This window comes from Gossypium arboreum, chromosome 8, assembly GCF_025698485.1.
Source record: "Gossypium arboreum isolate Shixiya-1 chromosome 8, ASM2569848v2, whole genome shotgun sequence".
Taxonomy (NCBI): domain Eukaryota; kingdom Viridiplantae; phylum Streptophyta; class Magnoliopsida; order Malvales; family Malvaceae; genus Gossypium; species Gossypium arboreum.
In genome coordinates, this window is record NC_069077.1 from 21493776 (window position 1) to 21518406 (window position 24631).

The following is a 24631-nucleotide window of genomic DNA, read 5'->3' on the forward strand; positions in this document are numbered from 1 at the left end:
TCAGAAAATTCCCCTACTTCTGTTGGATTTGGTGCCCTACGTGTAGTATTTTCATCTAAGTACACTTGTAATTTTTTCGAATAGAACGGTTAATAAAAATAAATTTATTGATTACATGAATATACTTTTTATAATTATCCTCACATGGTTTTTGCATGCAAAGCAAAATAGAAGCAAATGTTGCTCATCGGTTGCTTATTATTTAAACTAATACTAAGTGGTATTGTGTGGCTAAATCGTAGTACATAAAGACAACTTGTATTAGTAGACGAACCTAAACATGCCATTAGTCTAATCGAAAATGACCAAATCGATTGAAAGACTTTATGTCGTCTATCAACTCTAACTGGGAAGATGTCTTATCTTGGGCATTGGAGCGGATGACTCCTAGAAGATAGAAACATAGATGTGATTGACTGGACTAACAGTACATCAGACAGAACCCAAGCGAAATAGATCCTGAATCTATTTATGAATTTATTCACTTGTGACATTCATAGTGTGGCATACCTAAATCCTGAATGGATGGTGAATATATATACGTGACTCGTATACTTTGATATAAGTAAAAGCCTGAGTTCGAATAAATAAGGAACCAAAAGTTGGTGCATTGGGTGTGCGGTTTTTGCAATACGTAGCGTCATTCAAAACAGTGAAATTCATGGCTCGAAACATGGGTAAATCATATCCTCTCATTGGTATTACATGGTTGATGAAAAGTAAACATAGTAATGGGTCTTTTGACTTTGTGATGAATGACTTAATTGCTATTCGATAGTAAAAGATGTAATGGTTACCATGAGATAAAATAGGATCATATTGGGAGAACAAATACTATCCTAAAAAGATCAATAATATCCTATGAGGGTAACACACTTATGACAAGGTCATTGGACGAGCACTGAATAGCTGCTTTCATAATGGTATGTCGTTAGGGAAAGCTCAGTTACGATACTATAGTGGAATGACTTCATGACTAAATAAGTTTATAATTAATAGGTGAAAAGTCAAAACCAATTATAAATTATTTAAGCCTCAACTACATATGTCCAATCGATCTCTTCACTAGCTCATTAAAACCAGAAATGAATTATGTGTTTGAATAGAAATAAACAACATGAATAGGAAAAATGAAATGGGGAATATTCAGGAATGACTATTGTTTCCTTCGAAATGTAAAAATGGGAAACATTTTAGGAATTATTATTGTTTTCTCTGAAATGGAGAAATGCAATCATTTGGAAATGAATTTAAGTTTCCAAAAATGAAAATGAAAATGATCCATTTGCAATCTTATATGGATTACTTAGAAAATGGTTCAAATAGCGAAGAAGATTGTTTGATTGAAAGTCAGGAACAACGAATCCCCGTTAAGCCAAAAACACAAGTACAAATTCGATTAAGGTTTATTGCTATAAATATCACAAACTGGTTGGTTTTCAAAATTTTAATTTTTCGCTATGCAAGAAAACTGTTTTCAAATCAGGATTTTTTCATCAACTTCTACATCATTCATGTTTAAGCCATCCAAGTTAACCCTAACCTTATCACATACTCTCATTTCAGTATTATTAAACACATCATCACCTATTTCACTATCAGATATATCAAAATCACTTAGTTCTCTTCACTTTCATTAAATTCATCAAGTAAACTTGCCAAAAAATTTAACATCAATGGAAAACAATTCCAAATGCCTGTTTCATAACACAAAACAAAGGACATCACACAATACAAACATACACAATGCACTCATATTGAATTCAAATAGCTTATAACTCTAAATAATTTTTTAAAACAAATTCCAATAAAAAATCATAACCCATTGAATACAAACATACATAGTGCATAACCCCAAGCGAATACAACATATTTGAACAAAGAAACTCAAACCTACCAAACAAATTTAATATCAATGGAAAACAATAATCAATCACAATAAATGTAACAGCCCGATTTTGGGCCTAGTCGGAACAGTGGTTTTGGGACCACTATTTTGAGGCCAGAGAAAATTATTTTAGTATTATTTTATGTGTTATAATATAATTTTATAAGTGCATGTAAATTTTGGTAAGTTAATTTTAGCAATTTCTAGTCCAATTTCGAAAAAGGACTAAATCGCGTAAAAGGTAAAAGTTGTGTTTTAATACCTAAAGGTGTTAAATTGCCTTGTATCTTAAATTGGGGGTCTTTAAAGTGAAATTAGGCAATTGAAAGTGTGATGGCAGGCCATGGGAGACAAAATTGTTGAAAAGTCAAAATTAGGTGAAATTTGGTCACCAATTTTGACTAGTTTTATTATTAACAAATCAAAAAGAAAAAGCTATCATTTTTCTTTTCTCCTTCACCGAAATATGCAGCAAAGAAAGGGCTTTGAAGCTGGAAAATTTCAGCAACATATTTCCCTTGCTTGTAAGTGATTTTAATGTCTTTGCTTAATGATTTTTACATTTTTGGAACCCCTAAAGCATGAGCTTTCATGAGGGGTCTATTTTGCAAAATGATGAAGAGTCTAGGGTTTTTCCATGAGAGTAAATGTGTTGTTTGCTGTGTTTTTATGGAAGATTATGAGTCTTAGTTGTCTAATAAACAACTTTTGTGAAAGAAATGAAAACACCTTAAAAAGGGCTAGATTGCTAAGTTGTAAAATGAGTTGTAAATGTGTGAAATAGCTGAAATTATGAGTTTCTATAGTTATGAAAATGGTTCATCTAGACTCAAGGAGTAAAGAAATGTGATAAAAATTATTTTACAAGCCTAGGGGTAATTTGGTAATTTTGGCAAAATATAGGGGCAAAATTGTAAAAATTGCCCAAGTGTGTCAATGGACTAATTTGATCAGTACATTGTTTTAATAAGTTGAATGTGATATTTTAGATGATAAAAATTGATATTTGGACCTAGAACGGAAAGAAATCGATTAAGGGATAATTACGTCTTTTTTTTCACATTTGTGGTATCGAGGTAAGTTCATGTGTAAATAATGTAGCATAATTGTTATTTTTAAGTTATTGATGTTAAATATATGATATGCTGATTTTTATCATGAAATATATGCTTTGTGGTTATTTTCGAATAAAATGCAAGTTATGTGTATTATCTGTTAAATATAAAGTGCTACCGAGTATTGGTTTCGGTATTTTACGGAAGATGGCAAGGATATGTGTTCGAGGAAATCCCGTTTGAACCTTAGGAATAGATTAGGATACAAGTGACATGTCACTAAGATGGTTGAGCATCCGAACTCGTTGAGTTGAGTCCGAGTTCACTTATGGATGCGAATGTTCGAACTCGTTGAGTTGAGTCCGAGTTCATTTATGGATGTGAATGTTCGAACTCGTTGAGTTGAATCCGAGTTCATGAGATGTAACTAGGCATCCGAGCTCATTGAGTTGAGTCTGAGTTCACTTATGGATGCGAACGCCCGAGCTCGTTGAGTTGAGTCCGAGTTCACTTATGGGCAGGTTACATGGTAGCTTGGCTACATATGTGGCACTTATGTGCAAACTTTCCATGTATCCGAATTATATTCTAATGTGTTCAACGGGTAAAATTCTACTCAAATGGAGGAATACTCGAGATGAAAGGGACATATTGGTAAATGTTGTGAAATGGATACTTTGAACAGGTATGTACTTAACCCTCGGGTTGAAAACTTGACATAACAACAATATGGTAAGATGATAAATGAAAATGTGATATGAATGTCTCGGTGATGATTATACAAACGATGTTGTATTAATTTTGTGAACAATGATCATGAATGAGTAATTTAGCCTTGACAGATTTGAGTTACTGCAGTAGTGTAACTTTGAAAATACACTAAAAATAGTGGAAAATGAGTTAGAGGCAGAATAAAATATGGGATTAAAGCTTAATGAGTCTATTTTCACATGAAAGAAATAGAGGAAGAAAAAGAATTTCATATTGTGTGATATTCGAATTCTTGTGAAATAGGGTCTAAATGAATTTGAGATCCCCTATTCTGACTTTAGAAATTCACCAAAAATTGTGAAAAAATTATTAAGAGTCATACCTTACATGAATGGATTCCTTATTGAGTCTGTTTTTAGGAGAAATAAACGCCATGGTCGTTGGAATTTTTTACAGGGAGAAATTCGATTTTCAATGCATAGGGGTCAGAGTGGTCATACCCTGAAACAGGGGAGACTTTAACTAATAAATTGTACTAATTGGCCCAACCAAAAATTCTAGAAAAAAATTAGTAAGTAGACATATGAGTCTAGTTTCAAGAGAAATAGACGAAAACATTATTCAAGTCTTGTACTATGAGATAATTGAACTTTAGTACAGAAGGGTCGGAACTGTCAGACAGTGAATCAGAGGTAACTTTGAGGAATAAACTGTACTATTTGCCTTAACCAAAAATTCTGAAAATTTTATGAAAGAAAGGAAAATAAGTCTAGTTTCAGGAAAAATTAACGGAACTTAATTCAGAGTTTCTTAGCTCCAGATATAAATAATTTAGTGACCATTGCTCAGAAAGACAGCTTGTAGTGAACTTCAGAATATGTTGTAAACATTGATAAAACAAGTTAATGAGTGCTTATTGTTTTCATATGAACTTACTAAGCGAAAGCTTACCCCCCCTCTTCTTTCCCATGTTTTCTAGAGTTTCTAGGTTAGCTCGGGTTGGAGGCCGTCAGAGATATTATCACACTGTCAAGCTAACGCTATTGGTGTAGTGATTTCAAGTACTTTGAGCCTATGGCATGTATAGGAGTTTAAATATTAGAGTATGTGATATGGCTTTAACAATATGTGTTGGCCTATTTTGATTATGGGGTTGTAAATCTATTTTAATTATGCATACATGTGCTATGGTATTATGTGATGAGTTTATAATGATTATAGTATGAATGTGGTAAAGATGTGAGTAAAATCTATGATATCTATTGCATGTGAAATTGCCATAATCATGACATGTTAGGAATGTTTAAGTACCTAATTTTGCCATGTTGTATGTTATTGTATAAGTATGCGTGTATCTATTGTGAGTGTGACAAAATGGCTTGGAAAATAGCCTTGTATTTGTCCAGGTTTTTGGACACGGGTTTGGGACACAGGCGTGTCCCTAGTACACGGGCGTGTGCTCTATACCCACACGGGCGTATGAAGCCTTGATGCAAGAGATTTTCTAAGTTTTTCATGAGTTCTCGGTTGGGTCCCGAACCACTCCGGATGTATGTTTTGGGCCTCGTAAGCCTGTATATGGGACAGATTGTATGTGAAAATAAAAGTTTTTAATTATTTGAGATTTCATGGCCCTGTTTAGTATGGAAGTGTTAGTAAAAGTCAGGTAGCACCTCGAACCCCGTCCCGGCGTCGGATGCGGGCGAGGGGTGTTACATAAAGGCAGTAGGGTCTTTGACATACACAACTTAGGTCCACATGCCAGATAATTTAATACAAATAAATCCAGTTCTATCATGCACATGACAGACAATAACCAAGCAAAGGACATCATACAATACAATACAAGCTATACAAATCTAAGTCTGTCATAAACCTTAAACAAATTTTTTTAAAAATTCCAATAAAAATCATACACCAATTGAATACAAACATACATAGTGCATAACCCCATACGAATGCAACATATTTCAACAAAAAAATCCAAAAAATCATAAACCTAAATCTCCCTAAATCCAAAAAATCATAAACCCAAATTGACAATAGATGGAACACCTTCGGCTGGTTCTCTTCTATTAACCATCCCAACAATGTTCTCCCGGTCTCTTTTTCTCCTGAAAGAAATTGACAATGGTTATCCCTTTACCTTCATTCTCTCCAATCTTACTCCATCACTTTTCTCTAAAAAGTTCAATTAATTCTCCCTTTCCCTAATTTTTTATCATCCCTTTTTCTTTTTCTTTTTTTTTTCTGTTCATCCCTTCAGTTGTCCTTTTTCCCTGAAAAGATAAGTCCTTTTGATTGTCATGTCCAATACGGTAAGTTAACGGGCCATATCAGCGAGTTAAGGACCTACATCAACTGTCTCGTTAGAATTGTAATGGAAAATGGGCTTAGGTGACTAATTTGTCACTTTTTGAAAATGTTAGTGACTGATTTGTAATTTTCGTAAAGTTTAATGATTGAGTTCACTTTTGAAAGTTTAGTGAATGAAATGTTAAATTTGAGTGACTGTCGGTTTACTTTTTCCTTAAATAAATTATTAAAAATTTATAAATATTAAAAAAATTATAAAATTTGATTCAATCGTCAACTCAAACAGTTTTTTTTATCTCAATTCATATTGATTCATAGATCAAACAACTCTCTTCCTTACTTCAAACTGGTATACCGATCAATTTCAAGTCCAACTAAATGATTTCGTTAGGTTTCAATAACTATGGCACTTGTCATAGTTTAAAAGGTAGTATTGAACAAAAAGGTTAGAGGCACAGTCTTGTATGCAAGGCCGAAGATATCTACTCCAGCTAATCATATACAAGAAGTAACTGGATCTTCACACATCTCATGCAATCAACAATCCCAATGAAAAAAAAAGCTTCGATATAAATACTATCAATAACCCCAATGCAAAAGAAAAGAGCTTGGATATAAATGCTTACGTATATTTATTTTCAATCCAAGTCTTGTGACACGATTAGTTTAGTAGAATAGAATAGTCATTTGAAAATATTGAAATAAAAAAATAAAGTGTTAATATGTTGGTTGAATGAAATAAATAATTAATAATATTTTATTGTTTAGTTGAATAAATTAATGATAAAAAATATCATAGGATGTTAAGAGTTAAACCAGAATGTAGAAATTTGCAAAAACAATGTTAAGAGGAAGAAAAGAAGAGAGAGGGAGAAAAAACTTAGAAGATGAGAGGAAAATGTATAAATTGTACTGCTCGTCATTCTCCTTACATCCAGACAATATTTAAAAGGAAATAAAACAAACAATTGACAATTGTCCTGCCAAAATAACTAATCGTCCGTTACTTAAAAGATTAAAACGCATCGTTTTCATTAAGGTTGAAACACTCCATTTTTCTCCAAGCTAAATATGTACCATTTTGTTTTGCTTAGATTTTAGCTCTTAGCATCCACTCCCTTCCTGCAAAATATGCTTATCCTCAAGGACTAAAATGAGGAAACATGTTCTTAATCTAGTAAAAAAACTCCCAAGTTGCATCTTTTGGAAATGAGTTTGCCTATTCAACCAGGATCCTCGTAACTATGTTGTGGCCCCTCTTTACAATATGTCTGTCCAAAACTTAAATTGGTTCCTTAGTCTAAACTCCCTCAGCATCAATGACAGGTAAGGCTACCTAAATTGGTGTGGACCTAACGTGCTTCTTAAGCTGAGACATATGAAATGGGGTGTACTCTCGAACCAGAAGGAAGGGTCCAACTTAGAAGGGTCCAAAGTACCTGGGGGAAAGTTTCTAATTGAGTATTTTTCTAACTAAGTGTGCCTAAATGGCTGAAGTCTCAAGTAGACCAAATCACCTACCTTGAATTCCCTATAACTTTTATGCTTATCTGTTTATTATTTTATTCGATTCTGAGCTTACTTCAAATGGAATTAGAGCATCTTTCAGGCTGTTTATCTTTGTTGTAGGTTTCGGTCTACACTAGGCACCAAAGAATAACCAACCAAGTAAGGAATATGATGAGAAGGAGGTTGGCCATGCAAGGCCTCGTAAGGTGTAGTGCCAAGGGCTGAATGGTGAGTAGAATTATAACATCATTTTGCTATTGGAAGCCAATTCACCCATTCATTCAGAAGCTCCCCTGTTATGCACCTAAGCTACCCTTCAAGACACCTATTCAAAACCTCAGTTTTACCATCCGATACGGGATGGTAAGCAGTAGATTGTTGCACTTTTGTACCAACATAGTGGAAAAGGTCTTGCCAAAAATAACTGATAAACACCCTATCTCTATCTGAAATGATTGAATTAGGCAGTCCATGGAGCTTAATTATATGAGTAATGTATTTCTTAGCCACAATCAAAATGGTATATGGATGATATAAAGCCAAAAAGTGTATTGTCTTGGTAAGCCTATCCACCATTACCTAGATGACGGACTTACCCTTCGACTTGCGAAGTCCTTCAATAAAATCCATACTGATAGATGACCAAGCTCTCTTTGGTATAAGTAATGGCTGGAGCAGACCCGATTTTGCTACTGTTTCATTTTTGCACTTCTGGCAAAAAATGCACTCTTTAACCCAACTTTTGATGTCTCTAGTCAGCCCCTTCTAGTACAATACTAATGACATTCTTTTTCTTGTAGTCTAAATACTCGAATGAACCCTTATGACACTTGTATGTTGAAATAGTCCCATTCTGATTACTTTATCTTTCCCTACCACTATCTTCTCCTTTCTTCTTAAAAACTGCCCATTCCATACATATTTAGGATGTTGAGAAGATGGTTGTTGAACCTCTTCACACAGTTTCTGCAGTCAGTTATCAGATAAATAAGGTTCTTAGATTTTATTCAACAATTTAGACACTATTGTGGAACCATTTAACTGTCATATTTGACCTACTAGAAGAGACTTGTTTCTAGAATGGGAGTCAGCTACAACATTACTGCATCATTTCTTATAAATGATTTCATAGTCGTATCCCAGAATTTTGGCCTCCCATTTTTGCTGAAATAGAATAATAGCCAGTTGATCTGACAAAAACCTCAAGCTTTAGTGGTCTTTCCTAATCTTGAGATGTTTCCTAACCAAATAAGCATGCCATTTTCTTATTACCAATAGTACTGCAAGTATTTTTTCGTAGATCGACAATGCTTGATGCCTCACACCCAGACCTTTACTAAAATATGCTACTGGTTTCCCTTGTTGCTAAAGTACAGCTCCCATACTGAAACCTGAAGCATCTGTATCAATGTAAAATTCTATCTAGAAGTCTAGAAGGGTAAGCACAGGTGCTGAGCAAAGGGCTTCCTTGAGCAGTTGGAATGCTTTAAGCATTGGATATTTCCAATTCCAAGTGTTCTTTTTCAAGAAATCGGTAAGGGGTCGAGCTAGTAGCCCATAGTTCCTAATGAAACGTCTGTAATAACCAGTCAGCCCCAAAAATCCCCTTAACTCCTTAGTACAGGTTGGCATAGGCCTGTTCATTACAGATTCAATTTTGGCTTGGTTCATGGCTACTGTTCCTTTGGATATAACATGGCCTAAGTATTCTATTCATTTTGTCCCAAAAGTACATTTACTTTCCTTTACAAAAAGTGTTAGTTGCCTCAAAATTTCAAAGACTATCCTAATGTGTGATAGATGCTCTTTCCATGACGTTGAGGACACCAAGATGTCATCAAAGATAACTAAAATTGGATTTCTTAGTAATGGTCTAAAAATAGCATTCATGAGGGATTGGAAGTTTGAAGGGGCATTAATGAGGCTAAATGGCATCACTAAAAATTTGTACTAGCCTTCATGGGACTTGAAGGTCGTTATATGGAAATCTGATTCATCCATTTTGATTTGGTGATATCCGGATCTAAGGTCCAACTTAGAAAAGACCCTAGCATGACTTAGTTCATCCAACAGCTCTTCAATAATAGAGATAGGAAACCTATCCTTAATGGTCAACTGATTGAGTTGCTAGTAGTTCACATAGAGCCTATAACTGCAGTCTTTTTTCTTCACTATTACTATGGGAGATGCAAAAGAACTCGTTCTATCTCTTATGATACCAGCAACTAATATATCTTGAATTACTTTCTCCGTTTTAGTCTTTAGGACTATTGGATATTTATAGGGTCGAAGCTTAACTATCATATTCTCTTCTTTCAAAGGGATCTTGTGGTCTTGTGCTCTTTTCAGTGGTAAACCAATAGAAGTGCTAAAGATATCAGCAAACTCATCAAGGTGTGCCTTTAAACCCAAATGTGTTACTAAAGGAGCTACAATCAGGCAAACATGAGTTGTGGAGGTCATAATCATAGTGCAAGGATTCAAAGTTTGACCATTTTAAGCTAGACATTTAGAGGACTGGCTCACAGATAAGATTCAGATGCTCCCAGGTAAAATCTCTTTCCAAGTGGACTCTTTCTAGTCCAACAAAAATCTCATTGTCAGAAACTCAAAGTTCCAAGTAATTGACCCCAAAAATGGTAGCCACTATACTCCTAAGACCATGTCACACCCCTTCACCGATAATACTATAAAATCTGTTACAAAACTAAATCTCTGAGATTCTCAATTCACTTTTCTACAAGTTCCTCTGGTCATCAAGTTTCTATTATCTGCCACTGTTACATTAAGCTGCTCCTGATTACGCAAAGGAAAATATAGTCTATTCACCATATTTGCATCCATAAAGTTATGGGTGCTGCTCAAGTCAATTAGCACAATCGTCTTGTAGGTTCTTCAGTAGTTATGATTTTCATGGTATGAGGGCCTTGAGACCCTTTTTGGGTATGTAATGACAGAACAGGCTCATGGGGTTGTTCTACATCTCCTGAAAGTTCCTCTAGTTGCTCTCCGTATTCATGTAAATCTTCTCCTTCATCCTCAAACTGAAAGTCTTTCAACATTTGATAAAGTTGGCCCTTGACACACTTATGACCCACATAGTATTTGTTTTCATACCAAAAGCACAAACCTTTTTGCTCTTGTTCAGCTATCAATAATAGGCTAATTCCCCTATACGGGGCTCTAGAAGAATTGGAAGTATTGACAAAACCATAGGCTAAAATAGTTCTTGTTCTAGTATGTGGAGGAGTGACAGGTTTAACAGAACCAACAAATAGTGTCCCTGAAGATCCAAAATGAGTTACCGGACTAGAGGCTACAAGAAAAACTCTCTTTGGAGTGCCACTCACAATAGGCCTTCGACCAATGTTTGAGGTTCAAATAATTACAAATATTAACTCACCTCATGCTTCAAGTTGCTATCAAAAATATCTAGGGCATAAGATTCAGAAGGCTTACAAAAGAGTTGTGGTAACTCTCAACCGAGCATTGTTGCTTTAATGAGACCAACTTTGATATGGGGTTCCTGAATGTGTTGGACCCAATCCTTTCTTTCAAAACTTCAGCATAGTTGGTCCAATTTAAAGCTTGCATTTCCCCCTACTTGTGCATAAAAATAGTGCCATTCTAGAGCCCTTCCCTTGAGATTTAACAACACAATCTTGATCTTGTCACCTTCAACCACAGCTTCAGCTTCGAAATACTATCTTAGTTTGAACCACCACACCCTGAAGTCCGAACCATTGAAATGAGGACAAGCTATTCTGTAATTTCTTCTTGACAACACCTCTGGTTGGGCATGATTTAGGTCTCTTTCCACTAGTAATGGTGTTTTGTGGTGAGAACTTCCTATTGTCTCTTTAGGAGGAAAACTAAGGGGAGGTTCTCTTAGGATCCTTTTTCCTTTTTCTCGAGCAGCTTCGTTGTTGGCAAAGCCCCGACGAACCAAAGTACTATTCAAATAATCCGAGGAGTTCAGATCTAAACTCTTCCTTGAACCCAAGTAAGCGAGCTTCAAACTTGGCATCCAATCTTGACTCTATTTGTGATAGTTCTCCTTGCACCTTCACAATTTCTTGTTGTAGAACATTGACTTCCTTTTGAACACGAGTAGTTGCACCTTCCCCGACCATCAGAATCGATAACTCTGATACCCTATTAAGAGTTAAACCAGAATGTAGAAATTTGCAGAAACAAGATTCAGAGGAAGAAAAAAAAAGAGAAAAAAACTTAAAAGAGGAAAGGAAAATGTATAAACTGTACTGCTCGTTATTCTCCTTACATCTAGATAATATTTAAAAAGAAATAAAACAAACAATTGACAATTGTTCTGCCAAAATAACTAATCATCCGTTACTTGAAAGATTAAAACGTATCATTTTCACTAAGGTTGGAATGCTCTGTTTTGCTCCAAGCCAATTACGCACCATTTTATTTTGCTCAAATTTTAGCTCATATCGATCTGTCGATGATGGGAATAAAATTCAATGTTGGAAAGACCAGTGGATTCCTAACGTTGGTCCTTTGGTTAATTATTTACCTGCCTATGCTAATGTTAATACTAATTTTTTGTTTAGTGATTTGGTCACAGGAGAAGGCAACTGAAACCTTAATTTTTTGCAGGTTTGGTTACCAGAAGAGATTATTACTCACATTATGGGAATTCCTCCTCCTCACCCAGTTGAAGGACTTGATAGATTGTATTGGCGCCATACTTCAACTGGCACTTTCTCTATTAAAAACGCATACAAGGTGTTGAAAGAGGATTCTTGGAGTTCTAATGACGAGTTATGGAAGAGAGCATGGAAATTTTCGGGTCCGTACAGAGTCCGTTTCTTTTTTTAGACAGTTCTTAAGTAGAGACTTCTCACCAATGTGAAAAGAGTTTGGCATGGCATAGCTGTAGATTCTTCTTGTTCAATTTGTGGACATGATTTTAAGGACATTTTGCACATTATTCGATATTACACATTGGCTAAGGAAGTCTGGAAATAGGTAGTCTCGGAAAACCAACAAACTTTTTTTTTCTAACTCTCTATACAAATGGATCTTTTTTAATTTGCAGGATACTTTGATTCTTCTTGATGGGGAAATCAGTTGGGCTTGCCTCTGCGGATTATTAGCTTGGCGCTTATGGAAGAATTGATATCTTTTCATCTTTCAAAGGAAATCCTGGAGTTCTAGCGAGATCATTAAGGTTTCCATGTATTGGGCCAAACAATCTTCTTTAGCTCCTAGAGATGGTTCGATTAATAATATAAGCTTACCTTATGAGGAGCTTTTACCCAGGGATTGGACCTTTCTTAATACCGATGGTACTGTTTAAGTAACATCAAGAAGAGCAGCTGTTGGAGGAGTGGTACAAGATGGTACAGGTGACTGGATGAATGGGTGATTGGTTATAACATATTCCTAGGGAATTGTTCAATTTTTGACGCAAAACTTTGGGGCATTCTAGATGGCTTAAAACTCATCTAACGTAAAGGTCATAGCAATGTGGTTATTCACTCTGATAGCTTGGAGGTAGTTAAAGCTATTCATGACAATGTTTCGAAGATCTCAAACTCTACCCTAATCAGAAGAATACACCGTATTTTGTCCTAAGAAAGTCAATGGATTTTAAGATACATTTCCAGGGAGGAGAATAATGTGCTGACTATCTTGCCAAATTGGCCTTTGAAACGGAAAAGGATTTACAACTGGTAGAGACCCCTCTAAATGTAGTGTTAGATTTCCTTAAAGTTAATAAAAGAGGAATTTTAGTTCCTCTCGAATAGTTCATATAAGAATTTTAGTTCCTCTCGAATAGTTCATATAATTTATTTTTGTTATGTTTGTTTTCAACAAAAAGAAATTAGCTCATATCATAGGAGTTTAATTTTCATTGGCCCAACTACTTTATGATGGGATTCAGAAGCAGCAAGCCACGAATGGAGTTTTAGTACATCGCGACAGAATGGGTCGGCCACCAAACAAGTTGGGAGCAATCGAAAGGAACCCATCGTTGTTCTCTTTGTATCTATTCTTCTTTCAAAAGTTGTTTAGGATATTTTGGGAAATTTTCCTTTTTTTTGGTTTTTGTATTTATTCAATGATGCTGAATAATAATGACTCCACGAAATGATCCAAACGCAGGATTCAGTATGGCGTGTTGAATGAGGTTTACCATCTTTATTCCACAATTTCCCCATGTGTTCCACTAATTTCCTCAACCCCAAAAACAACATCCACCCCATCTTTCATTAAAATAGAGTATTAAAGAATTATAAAACCCGTGGAATTCATCCAACACGACTGCCGCCATACAAGTTGCGATGATAAAGCCCAGTAGAAAGCCTTTATAAAAACGTTTCAAGTGCAATTGTCTTGAAACCCTATTGGTCAATGGTCCCTACACAAGGCTGTGCAATCAATCACTTTACTTACCGTGTAAGAACAGAAACCTACAGCTAAGTCCTACTTGTCCTTTTTAATCAACTAGATCAACGGACAATATTAGTTGCCACTTTATTGCATGCATCACCCATCATCAACATACACCCCTTTAATTAATTCATGTGTCTAATCCTTAACAAAAAGATTATCGAAAGTAATCAACAACTAGAAATATTTGTTAAATTCAAGGACTATTATGAATAAAAAATTATTTAAAGACCAAATTAAAAAAATATCATACCTGCCCTCTCCCCCAAATTGTGCTTACAAAACCGTGTTTCGCATACACTAAAATAAAAACAGGATAAGAACATTTGACTACAACTAATATGGTGGCCTATTGTTTTGCAACATGCTGCTGTTTTATGTTGAGCTGAAGCAACACCAACCTCTTGCTTTCCTTCTTTCTATAAATGAAACAAATTTCAACAATCTTACCCAAACTCAAACGAAACCTTATCAACAAAACTAAACCCAAAAAACCTTCTCTTTTTGTTGTCTTCAATGGTACTCTTGGTACAAAGGCTTAGTAAATTATACCACAAGCTGGAAAATCACTACCACCACCACCAAGCAGAGGTTGATGCTTTGTCAGCCTCTCTACAGGCTTTTCGGTCTGATGTTTCGAATTGTGTGAATCAGTTGTTGCATCCAGAACCTGGTTCAGAAATCTTGTCTTTTTCATGGATTCAGCGATGTTTTGAGTTACTTCCTGTTATCAACAAGGCGTTTTTGAAGCTGGTTGGGGATATAGACTACCCCATGAGCTGCTGGGATGTTGCTTCCCTCGATGAGTATCTTAACTACGGCTTGCATTTACTGGAGCTTCTCAACTGTGTTACTTCTTCTCTTTCTCACTTGGCACAGGCTCGGCTTTCCTTTGCTCATGCTTTGAACCTTGTGGAGAGTTCACCTTCTACGGCGATTGAACATCTCAAAGCAATCCAGTCCCAAAGTTCAAGCAAGGACTTAAAGGGACTGGTTAGAAACAAGGAAGGTGGTGAGGGGAAATTGTCTTCTTGCAAGGAAAGGGTAGTCCATGAAGCTTTGATGGAGGTAAAGAGTGTTGGGTTATGGGTATTTGGGGTTGTTTTGGCTACCTTGTCTGGAGAGACCAAACCATACTTGGAGATCAAACAAGTGATTGTCAGGTTCAATTCTGCTTTGTTAATTGATGTAGATTCATGTGTTTTTAAGGTTATGGTGGAGAAAGGTGAGACATTAAAAGAGGTTAAGGAGCTGAACAGTGCAGCAAATTCCCTAGTATCAGCAATCCTTTCTGGGAAAACCAGTGTTGCAGCCATGGATTTCGGTGGAAAGTTAGGTGTTTTCGAGAAGGAGATGGATGCTTTAGAAAAGCAAGTGGATGCCCTGTTTTCGAGTGTATTGGCAGCCAGAAATGAACTGCTTAACGGTGTTCGGCAACGCAAGCAATAACATCAAATCCCCAGTTTCTAATGTAAATAGAAGAAAAAATATGCACATACAGATTTGTGTGACATTTTTTTTATATATTGTATCTTCAAAATTATTAATGGAAATAGAACAGTTTTTCTTGCTAAAGTCCGGAAATAGAACAAAATTTTCTGAGTCACCAAATGAAACACTGAACTGCAACCTCACTAATTCATGTTGGTAATGGGAAATTGCAATGGAAAGCAAAACTAGGACCATTTAGATACAAAAAGGAAAGCCTATTTGCGAATATCCTCGCTCTTTCACCTAAAGTGTATCCATTACCTGAAAAGAAACATCTATAACTTCACTGTGTTTACTTCTGTAATTTGGACAAATGGTTCTTTAAAAAACTACCAAACTAGAGTCACTTGTAGCATATCCATATCATGGTTTTGTCATCCCCAATAGAGAGGCAAAGGGAACAGTATTAAGGAAAGAATCATCTTGGCCCCTATTGGCTCTCTGAGTCATTGGAATGGCTTTCAGGTTTCTTTATCTTGGGATGATCACTAGGCAACCTGATATCAAAGAGAGACATTGTATGGGACTAAACAATACAGTAAAAGATTTGACTAAAATAGTATGATAAGGGCAATACTTTGATAATAGTATAACTCAGTTCTTATTGTTTCCCAAGTGTTCCCAAACGTAAGAAATACATACCCCAAATACAAGGTCGTGTCTGAATCTCCCTTTTCAAGGTTGCAAGCACAGGTCACATCTGGACCGCGAATGTTATGGCTCATCAGAGAATTCTTCCTTTCAACAGGATAGTACTCAAGATAGGATCGGACCAGGTGATCAGTTGATGGAAAGAAACCTCTTAGCTCCTCAACCTGCATTGTTCGGCAAAAATAAAAATAGGTTCAGGTGACCATAATGAATGATTTCCAGGTTTGTAAAGGGAAATATAACTTGCCTGCCTGCGTAAAGTTTCATTCTCAAGCATCACCCGCTGCTCCTGGAAACAGAAATTCAATTGGACTAATAATTAACTTGAAGGTTTAGAAAAAAACAATCGTTTTTAAATGAATAGATATTAATCCACTTCATTGTCTAATACACAACAGGAAAGATGCATGGAACTGTAACTTTTAGCCATTCTCAGTGTGAGATATTTCACAAATGTAACTACTTTCCATAAACTTTTCATTTCCCACTTTCGTCCTGTCCTTCTGGTTCCAACCATTTCCATACTGCCATCCTTAATATTCTCACTTTAGAGTAACTTCAGGTGTTTATAGCCAATGTGTTACAAGTTTCATTAGACCTTGCCTCCTCCACACAAGTATAAACAAGCATTCTCCAAAAGTGATCAGGATCTGATTTTCTTTGAAAAATGAACTTATAATTGGAGATAACTTGAGCACCACCTTAATTGCTCAAAAATATGATTTTTTTTTTAAACAAAACAAAGACATGAAAAGTTAACTCTCTCTCTATATATATAACAGGACATGCAGAGTGGGACCTGGCATACCTGTAATCTCGATCGCTCTAGTTGTTCCATGAGCAATTGTTCCTGAAATGGTAGGATTCCTATTAAGTCCTCTAAAGGTAACAGACTGTTTCTAGAAATGAGTGTGCAATTAACTTAATTGATCTGTTGAATTTGGAGAAAATGTCATACAACCTTCTTCTCCTTCACAGATGACAACCCTTCACTTAGCTGCTGCTCCAGGACCTCAAGCTCTTTCAAGCTCACGCTGGTCAAGTTCTTACCCAGCAGCTGTCTACAAAATCAGAAAAAAGAAACAATTATTTTAAGGAAAAGTAATATATCTGTATTGGAGAAAAATGTAACACTTAGAACAAAACAGATAATTAAGATAACATACAACTGTTTCATTTGCAGCTTTGCAACTTCATCCTTCAGATTATCCGCCTCCTTACAGACTTGTTTCTGCAAACAAGTGTACACTTGAAATCATCCATATGTATTCTTTCAGCATAAAACCATTGCAAGGAAAAATAAATAAATGAAACAGAAACATATTTGGAAAAGAAAATTTAGTCAACTTATGTTTCAACTGGTAGTAACCACATACAGATGATGAAATTGAAATATGTTGTCTCAAGACCAAAGGAAACCGGATTTGTGTATGTAAAGCATAAAATGCAGATTACCTCCGCTTTATGTTCGACTAGAGCCATCTCGATAGAACCTTGCAAACACTTGTTGTATCTAGAAAATGTTTTCTTCATGCTGCACAAGGAACAAATGAATAAGACAATACCTTTTTCTCTACAATGAAGAAGTTAGTTGCATAGTCTTTATATTAGAACATTCATCCCTCCCATTACATAAAGTTAGACTATGAGCCCAATCAACACACTGAAATAAACAATCCTTAAGAAAGCTGAGCACTTTCTAATCTCCTATAGCAGGGTGCCTCCCCTATCTCACTAATCTGCTATCCCTGGGGCTAACATGTAGACACACACATTGATTAACATGTGCTTGTCATCAAAGGCCAACACTTCAAAGATACCAAGTTTCTATTGAAATCTCAATGAGAAACTCAGCTGAGATATAAAAGGAATATAGCTTCTCACTGATGTAGGTAGAAAAGCAAGCAAACAAACGAATGTTAAGAATTTTGAAAATATTCTATCCTTGCAATCCCAAACAAAACCTCACAGTAACAATAAATAAATTTAATGTGTCCCAGAAAAAAGTGAAATGTTTAAATTTACATGAACAATTGCAATCCAAACATGCAAAGCAACAATTAAGGAACAAAAGGTAAAATAAAAACACAATTCTACAAAAAGTTGTTTCTTCCTCAAACCCATTTTTTTCCCAGTTAAAAAGTTCATTGAACAGAATTTAGCCTTTTTTTCCCAGTTAAAACGTACTGTGGATCATCAAATATAACAATTTTGAAAAGGGCGAAGAATGGCAGGGCTGAAAATTTCATAACAAAATGACAGAAAATAACAGAAAGTCGAAAGTATCAGCAGAAACAAATTCAAACAAACATGCAGGAATTCAAACAAATCAAAATTCCCAAAACCCACTAAACTACACCATTCTGATTATCAAAAGTAATGAAAAATGTCATAAATAATAAAGGGTAAGCCTCAGTTATAATCCAACCAAAAAAAAAAAAACAATTCATGCAATGATAAGAACATAAAAAAAATAAATAAGAAAATTCATTTTTTAAATATATAAATGCATACCCAGAACTGGAAAACTCAAATAGCTTGCCAGTATTGGAGAAAATGATGACAGCAACCTCAGCATCACATAGAATAGCCAGTTCCTTAGCCTTCTTAAGCAACCCGGCACGCCTCTTGGAGAATGTAACTTGCCTGCTATTAGCATTCTCTATTCTCTTTATCTCTATTTTCCCCCTACCCATTTTTTTTTTCTCTTCTCTGTTTCTTCTAGAAAAAAACAGAAAACAAGAGGCAAAAAAATTCAATTCAATGTTTGAGAGACAAAAGAAGAAAGACCAACAACTATTCGCCTTGAGTTTAAATTTTGCTTTTGATCATTAAAAAGAAAAAAAGGAATGCTAATTTTAGTGAAAAGAGAAGATTTAAAAAAAAAAAAAAACTGAAAAAGGAAAGGCGTTTTTTAGAGACTGGAAACGACAAGTTCTTGCATGGCGCTCTGTAATTCTATTTGGAGTGCCTCGCATGATTTCCCTTTGCCACATTTGGAGAGATTTTACATTTTTAGGTACTGGTGCTGGACCCGACCTTTGTATATACCACTTAGAAAGTATCAATTTTCCATTTATGTATAGTAGTTGATTTGGGAGTTTTAATGGTTGAATTTGAATCTTTGAGAAGGGGGGATTTTGGTTGCTATAAATTGCATCTTTGGATTTGCCATATCTGCTAAAATCTACCACTACATATATCTATCGGATTTTGGTAATATGTATGTACCAAATTTGGAGAAGAGTCATAATGTTTTAAATTTTCCCTTTTTTGCCACTACTGCTACAATTTTACAACAATGCTTTTTTTAAGCTTTATTTCCCAAATTCCTTCTTTCTCTCCCTAAAATATTTTATATTTTTGGTTATTAGCAAGTATTATTATCCAAATCTAAATTTAATATCATTATTCATTTGATATTCAAATCTGAAAAAATTAATTTTAAAATTTTCAATCATTTTTTCATGCATCCAACCCCACAAAAGTTCAAATTCAAAGGCAATAAAATTCTTTTTATATGTATAATCAAAATTATAAACATTTTATAATCATTAAATTCGGATGTTCAAATTAAAATCTACATCTATTACATCAATAAACAATGTAAATTCGATAATTGATATCCGAGTAACTATCGCATTTGAATATATATGCTATCCAAATTTGCAGATATGAATTTACAAAACAAATAATAATTTTATAAATATCCGAATCTGCAATCTAAATGTAATTCCTATTAAAATTCATAAATAAATTGATTTGTTTATTTTAATATATAAAATAAATTGATTTATCCAACTGGATTCAATTAAAACCAATCTTAGTCGATTATAATTAAAAATTGATGAATTACTAAATAAAACTAATCAAACCCACCGATTTAACCAATTAATCACTGACCTCATTCTCCATATAAATGAAAATTTATCCCACAGTCGAATTTAAGTGTTATAACAGCTAATAAGGAAGAAATCTCCCTGGTGGATAAAAGCAAGTAATAAACCTTTATTTGGACCTTTCGACAAAATGTGAGTTTGAGCTTTGTCCTTACCGTGCGAGTATTAATCCACTAAAAACATAATTATAAGCTGAATGTTTTGCATTTTATTTTTGTCCAACAGCAGAATTAATATTTCAAACCACAAAAAAAAAAAATACAGAATTCCTTTTTTTGGGTTACAAACAATAGTTTTTTTCCCTACTAAAATGTCCTAAGTGGTAACAATAATTATACAAATGCTTATGAATCCAAATGTGATGTTGAAGCTTCTGAAAGCAGTATAAAATGCTACCTCTGCACTTCATTCATTTTACTCTTTTCACTATAAAATCTCAGATGTTAATGGATAGGTGGGTATTATGTTCCTTAGCTCTGTGTCATCCATCTTTTTGCAAACATATATGAAGTGAGAATCCGGGTCTTCCAAAACAAAGTCCGCAGGAAGTAATCCCTTTTCCGTGATTGGAATTGGCTCCAAGTACGACTTTGTCGATGAACAACCTCCAGGCCTCTTAAAATCCGGTCTGGCTGCAGATGAAACAAAAAGTGCGTTAAGAAAACAGTTTGAAACACGCTAAAACTAAGGTTCCTTCTTCCTTGTGACCAATGGACTTGCTGGTAAAGATGCAGAAATTACGTAACCTTTTGAATTTTTTATATGCAAACAATTAAATGAATGGAGCCAGTACACCTTTTTTTCTTACACATACAACATAGGATGTTAAGGATGATCATATGAGACAAAGAGTATCTTGGTTCTTTGGGGGGAAATGAACAAAGTTCGGTAATGTCCTAACTGACTTACCCTATCTGAATCTCCCCGATAGACGTCACCATTGTGTTTGGCACCCCATTGCATGCAAGGGTAGGACAGCGTTGGTTTCTAGAAAGAACATCAGAATGTTTGGATTACAATGAAAAGACCTTTTATTTGGTCATCTTATTTAGATAGCTTCTTGGAAGAATCTCCAGCTTTAGAGTGTCTAGAAGTAATTGTGGGAAGAGCAGCAAAGGAGAAATGCTAGCACCATTTAACTTCCTAAACAAGTAACGTCCTCTGATCCGTGTTTCCTCAAATCAAGAAAGCCAGGCAAAGTGGGGATTCAAATTCCAACAAAAGAACAAGGCGGAGGGATAAAGCAAAGAGAGTACAAAATGGGCTTTAGGTGGTTCTATTAATGAATAGAGAAACATAATCCAATCGAGCAAAATCGTGCAAGATTAACATAGTCACAAAAGAAGGAAATCCTAACTAGCATTTGTAATTCCCAGTCCCACGACTAAAATATTTGCATAATTCCAGAATTTTTTTCAGAAGAAACAACAGTAATCTGAAACCATATGATATGAAAGATAGCCAAACATATAAATGAGAAGAAATAGAACTTACGTAGGTTGTACAAAAATATATTCCAACCATACGTTGGCCGGTTCAAATGAGGCATCCTTGCTGAAGGATCACCATAAGTTATCTGGTAAAGGCACATTTAATTACAAACATGTCATCCATTTTGAAGTTTCAGAGTAAAAAAAAGGGGAACATTGCTAGAATGGAGTTTTCAGATTTGGGAAATGGTTACCAGCATATAGGTCCCTCCAGGTTTGAGAAGTCTACCAAGAAGAAAACAAAAGGGCATTTAGCTAGCAATTCCAAAAATGAGTGCATTAACAATTGAGGCAACTCCTATTTGACAATACTATATGTCTCTAGGGAAAACAAACAACAGGTTCACATTACAAAATAAGGGATCTATGTAACAAAGACCATTAAGTTTAGAACCTGCTCACTTCGCCTAACATCCGAGAAGCACTTATTGGAGCATCGGTGCCACACTGAAACACATAAAAAGAAAAAACCTTTAGAGTTTATAAAGCAAACAAAAGAAACAGTTCAAGCATTTGAAAAACGTATCATACCATCAAAGAATCAAGAGTTCCTAAATCAAATTTCGAGCAGCTCATGAGTAGCGATTCAGAAACAACAAAAAAATTAAGTTTCATTAGCATTTGAAGCAGAAAGCCAGCAACTTTTGACAAACTAATGGAAACATGATGCCATACCTTTATCCATAACACTGTCAAAAGATTCATCTGGGAAAAAACTCATATCCCTGACATCCATTTGCATGTCTATTTAGGGTCCATCAAGGAAACCACAGAAACAGGTATAGCCAATGGAACACGATGCAAGAATCACCAAAAACAATAGTAAAATGTTGAGAGGCTTTCCCCGCATTCTCTCATGGTTAAAAAGAAGGATACATTTCAGCTGAGGAACAAACTCATATTTCCTTCTCATCATTTCAATAGCCACTGAGGAAATATCAATGTTCATAATGTCTTCATATCCATCCTTGACCATATCCTCCGACATAACTGCCAAAAAAAATAGAAGCATTTTTTCTCACAAAAGTGATCCCCTTGACATATATGAAAAATGCATTCTTTGATTTTCTTTTACGACATTTCCCAAACTTAGCATGCAAGCAAAACCCTAGATTTGAAGTTGCAAACCAATAGGCCTAAAAAACCAAATCCGTCAAAATTCAATATTTCATCCATTACCCTTTTTCCCACACTTGCTCAGCAAACACAATATCATGCAGTTAGTTAACTGAATCAGAAAACACCAACCAAGAATGACATTTAAAAGTAGTTATTTAGAAATAGTAATTAAAAAAAAAAAAGAGAAAGTGAGGAGAAAATTACGGGCATTTCCACAGCCAACCATGAGAACACGAGAGGAAGTAGGGACATAGCGACGAACAAAAGGGCGAAGAGAAGAGTAACGTTGGTACCAGTCAAAGGCACCACCAGCTTCTTGAATATAACGGGAGTCCCAATACAAGGCATCGCCATAGTTGTAGGTGTTGCAGCTTGAAACATCACGGAACATCTTCTTCTTCTTCTTCGTCGTTTTATTTATTTATTTATTTATTTTCCTGAGTTGTTTCCAGAACAGGGTTTTTTTAGAGGGGAAGTGGGGGGGCGCGTTTGGTGAGGAAAACGGGATGGGAAGCAAGAAGAGGTAAAGAGTGTGGGAGCGTGTGGGTGGACGTGATTTGGGGGTTTGGTGGTGGGGTCAATGGGGGCACAAGGTGTGGTTTAGTTTTTGCTTTAACGGAGGCTTATGCCTCTAATCCCAAACATCATCTTACTCTTACAAGGAACCTCCTTTTTTTTTTCTTTCTTTCTCCCGTCTTTTTCAAGGTCTTTAGATACGGAGGAATTGGTCAAATCATTAATTCTCTTTACGTAAATTATTTTAAAATTTATAAAATAAAAATTGTTTTAATCAATATTTTTCTATTTGTATAAATTTTCGAGTCAACTGCCTTGGTTCAAACAACCATGGTCCTTTTTCTCTGTTCACCAAATTTATTTTTGGATAAAAAAGTTAAAATATGTGTATTTTTTATAATTTTGGAATTTAATTCTTATATTTTTATTTTTAAGAATTTAATTTTTTATTTTTAGATTTTAAATTTAAGTTTAACGAATTGTTTGACATCGTTAATTTTTACTACCCATTTGGTGTCAAGGTAACTAAGGTTGGCAATGAAAAATTTACCTTTAATCCTTTATAATTTTAAAAATTTTAAATTAATATATAATAAAATTACATTTTGACCCTTAAGAATAAGAAAAAATTTTAATTTTTAAAAATTATAAAAGTATAGGATATTAAAATGGTAAAATTTTACTTTTACTATCATAAAAATATACAATTTTATTCGCCCTCCTTAAAAAATTTCTGCTCCACCCCGAATATAACTAAAAAATTACATTGTATTGAACTTGATGTTAAAAATAATTTTAACAATGTTAATAGTTGAATTTAAATTTTGAAAATTAAAAATAAAAGATTAAATTCCTATAAATAAAAATAAAAAAATAATTTTAAATTTACATAAATATAAAGACTTATGACATATTTTAATCTACATTATCAATGCTTGTTTAAAAATATCATAATTTTATTACATATTAAAAGCATGAGTTTACATTATTGTATTGAGGTAACTGTTGATAATGACTGATTAGCCGCTATATGCTTACATGACAATTTCATAAAAATTTAAAAATATAATTTCTAAAATAAGAAATATTTAAAATGTTAAATTATTAAAGTTTTGTTAAAATTTAAAAGAAATTATAAAAATTCTAATAATTATTGAAATTAACAAAAACTTTAAAATTTATAAACAACTCGATTATTTTTCTCTTAGTCATTAAATTGAATTAAGAATTTATTACACGTATTCGCATGGAAATTACAGATTTAAAATAAATATGTGTCTTTAAAAAGAACACACAATAAACAATGAAATTTAAAGTTTAAAACTAATTAATCATAAAATGCATGAAATATTTATAATATTAAAATAAAAGATAGATTAAATTGTGAGTAAAACAAAATTTAAACACATAAATACATCATATTAATAATATTAAATGTAGTATAATTTGTGTTGTCATCAATTTTTGAGTTAGTGTCGAGTTGACTTGTGATACTAACCCAATTAACAATTTTATTAACGTCTACAATAGATGGAGAAAATAAATTAAATATATTAAAAGAAA

The 24631-nt window shown here is 34.4% G+C and overlaps 3 protein-coding genes and 1 long non-coding RNA gene across 5 annotated transcripts; 2 read left to right on the forward strand and 2 right to left on the reverse strand.

Annotated features, from left to right (window-relative positions):
- Positions 1 to 2325: 2325 nt before the first annotated feature.
- LOC128296305 (uncharacterized) lies at positions 2326 to 4903 on the forward strand. Its single transcript, XR_008286869.1, has 2 exons — positions 2326 to 2412; positions 4634 to 4903. It is a non-coding gene; the product is annotated as an uncharacterized LOC128296305 (long non-coding RNA).
- Positions 4904 to 14418: 9515 nt separating this feature from the next.
- LOC108468710 (UPF0496 protein 4-like) lies at positions 14419 to 15351 on the forward strand. Its single transcript, XM_017769579.1, has one exon. It carries the CDS (start codon positions 14419 to 14421, stop codon positions 15349 to 15351), a length of 933 nt encoding a protein of 310 aa, XP_017625068.1.
- Positions 15124 to 19213, reverse strand: LOC108467544 (agamous-like MADS-box protein AGL15). Of its 2 annotated transcripts, XM_017768199.2 has the most exons (8): positions 18559 to 19213; positions 17500 to 17578; positions 17211 to 17275; positions 17006 to 17105; positions 16853 to 16894; positions 16292 to 16333; positions 16036 to 16208; positions 15124 to 15890 (listed from the first exon to the last, which is right to left on the reverse strand). In XM_017768199.2, the coding sequence occupies exons 1-8, from the start codon at positions 18738 to 18740 to the stop codon at positions 15824 to 15826; spliced, it is 750 nt and encodes a 249-aa protein (XP_017623688.1). In that variant the 5' UTR covers positions 18741 to 19213; the 3' UTR covers positions 15124 to 15823. The 2 variants fall into 2 exon arrangements, with proteins under 2 accessions (XP_017623688.1, XP_052887920.1); XM_053031960.1 differs by having other exon boundaries at positions 15124 to 16208.
- Positions 19214 to 20128: 915 nt separating this feature from the next.
- LOC108468117 (uncharacterized) lies at positions 20129 to 23050 on the reverse strand. Its single transcript, XM_017768975.2, has 8 exons — positions 22757 to 23050; positions 22310 to 22423; positions 22109 to 22177; positions 21965 to 21984; positions 21828 to 21880; positions 21628 to 21658; positions 21438 to 21519; positions 20129 to 20575 (listed from the first exon to the last, which is right to left on the reverse strand). The coding sequence occupies exons 1-8, from the start codon at positions 22941 to 22943 to the stop codon at positions 20370 to 20372; spliced, it is 762 nt and encodes a 253-aa protein (XP_017624464.1). The 5' UTR covers positions 22944 to 23050; the 3' UTR covers positions 20129 to 20369.
- Positions 23051 to 24631: the final 1581 nt, after the last annotated feature.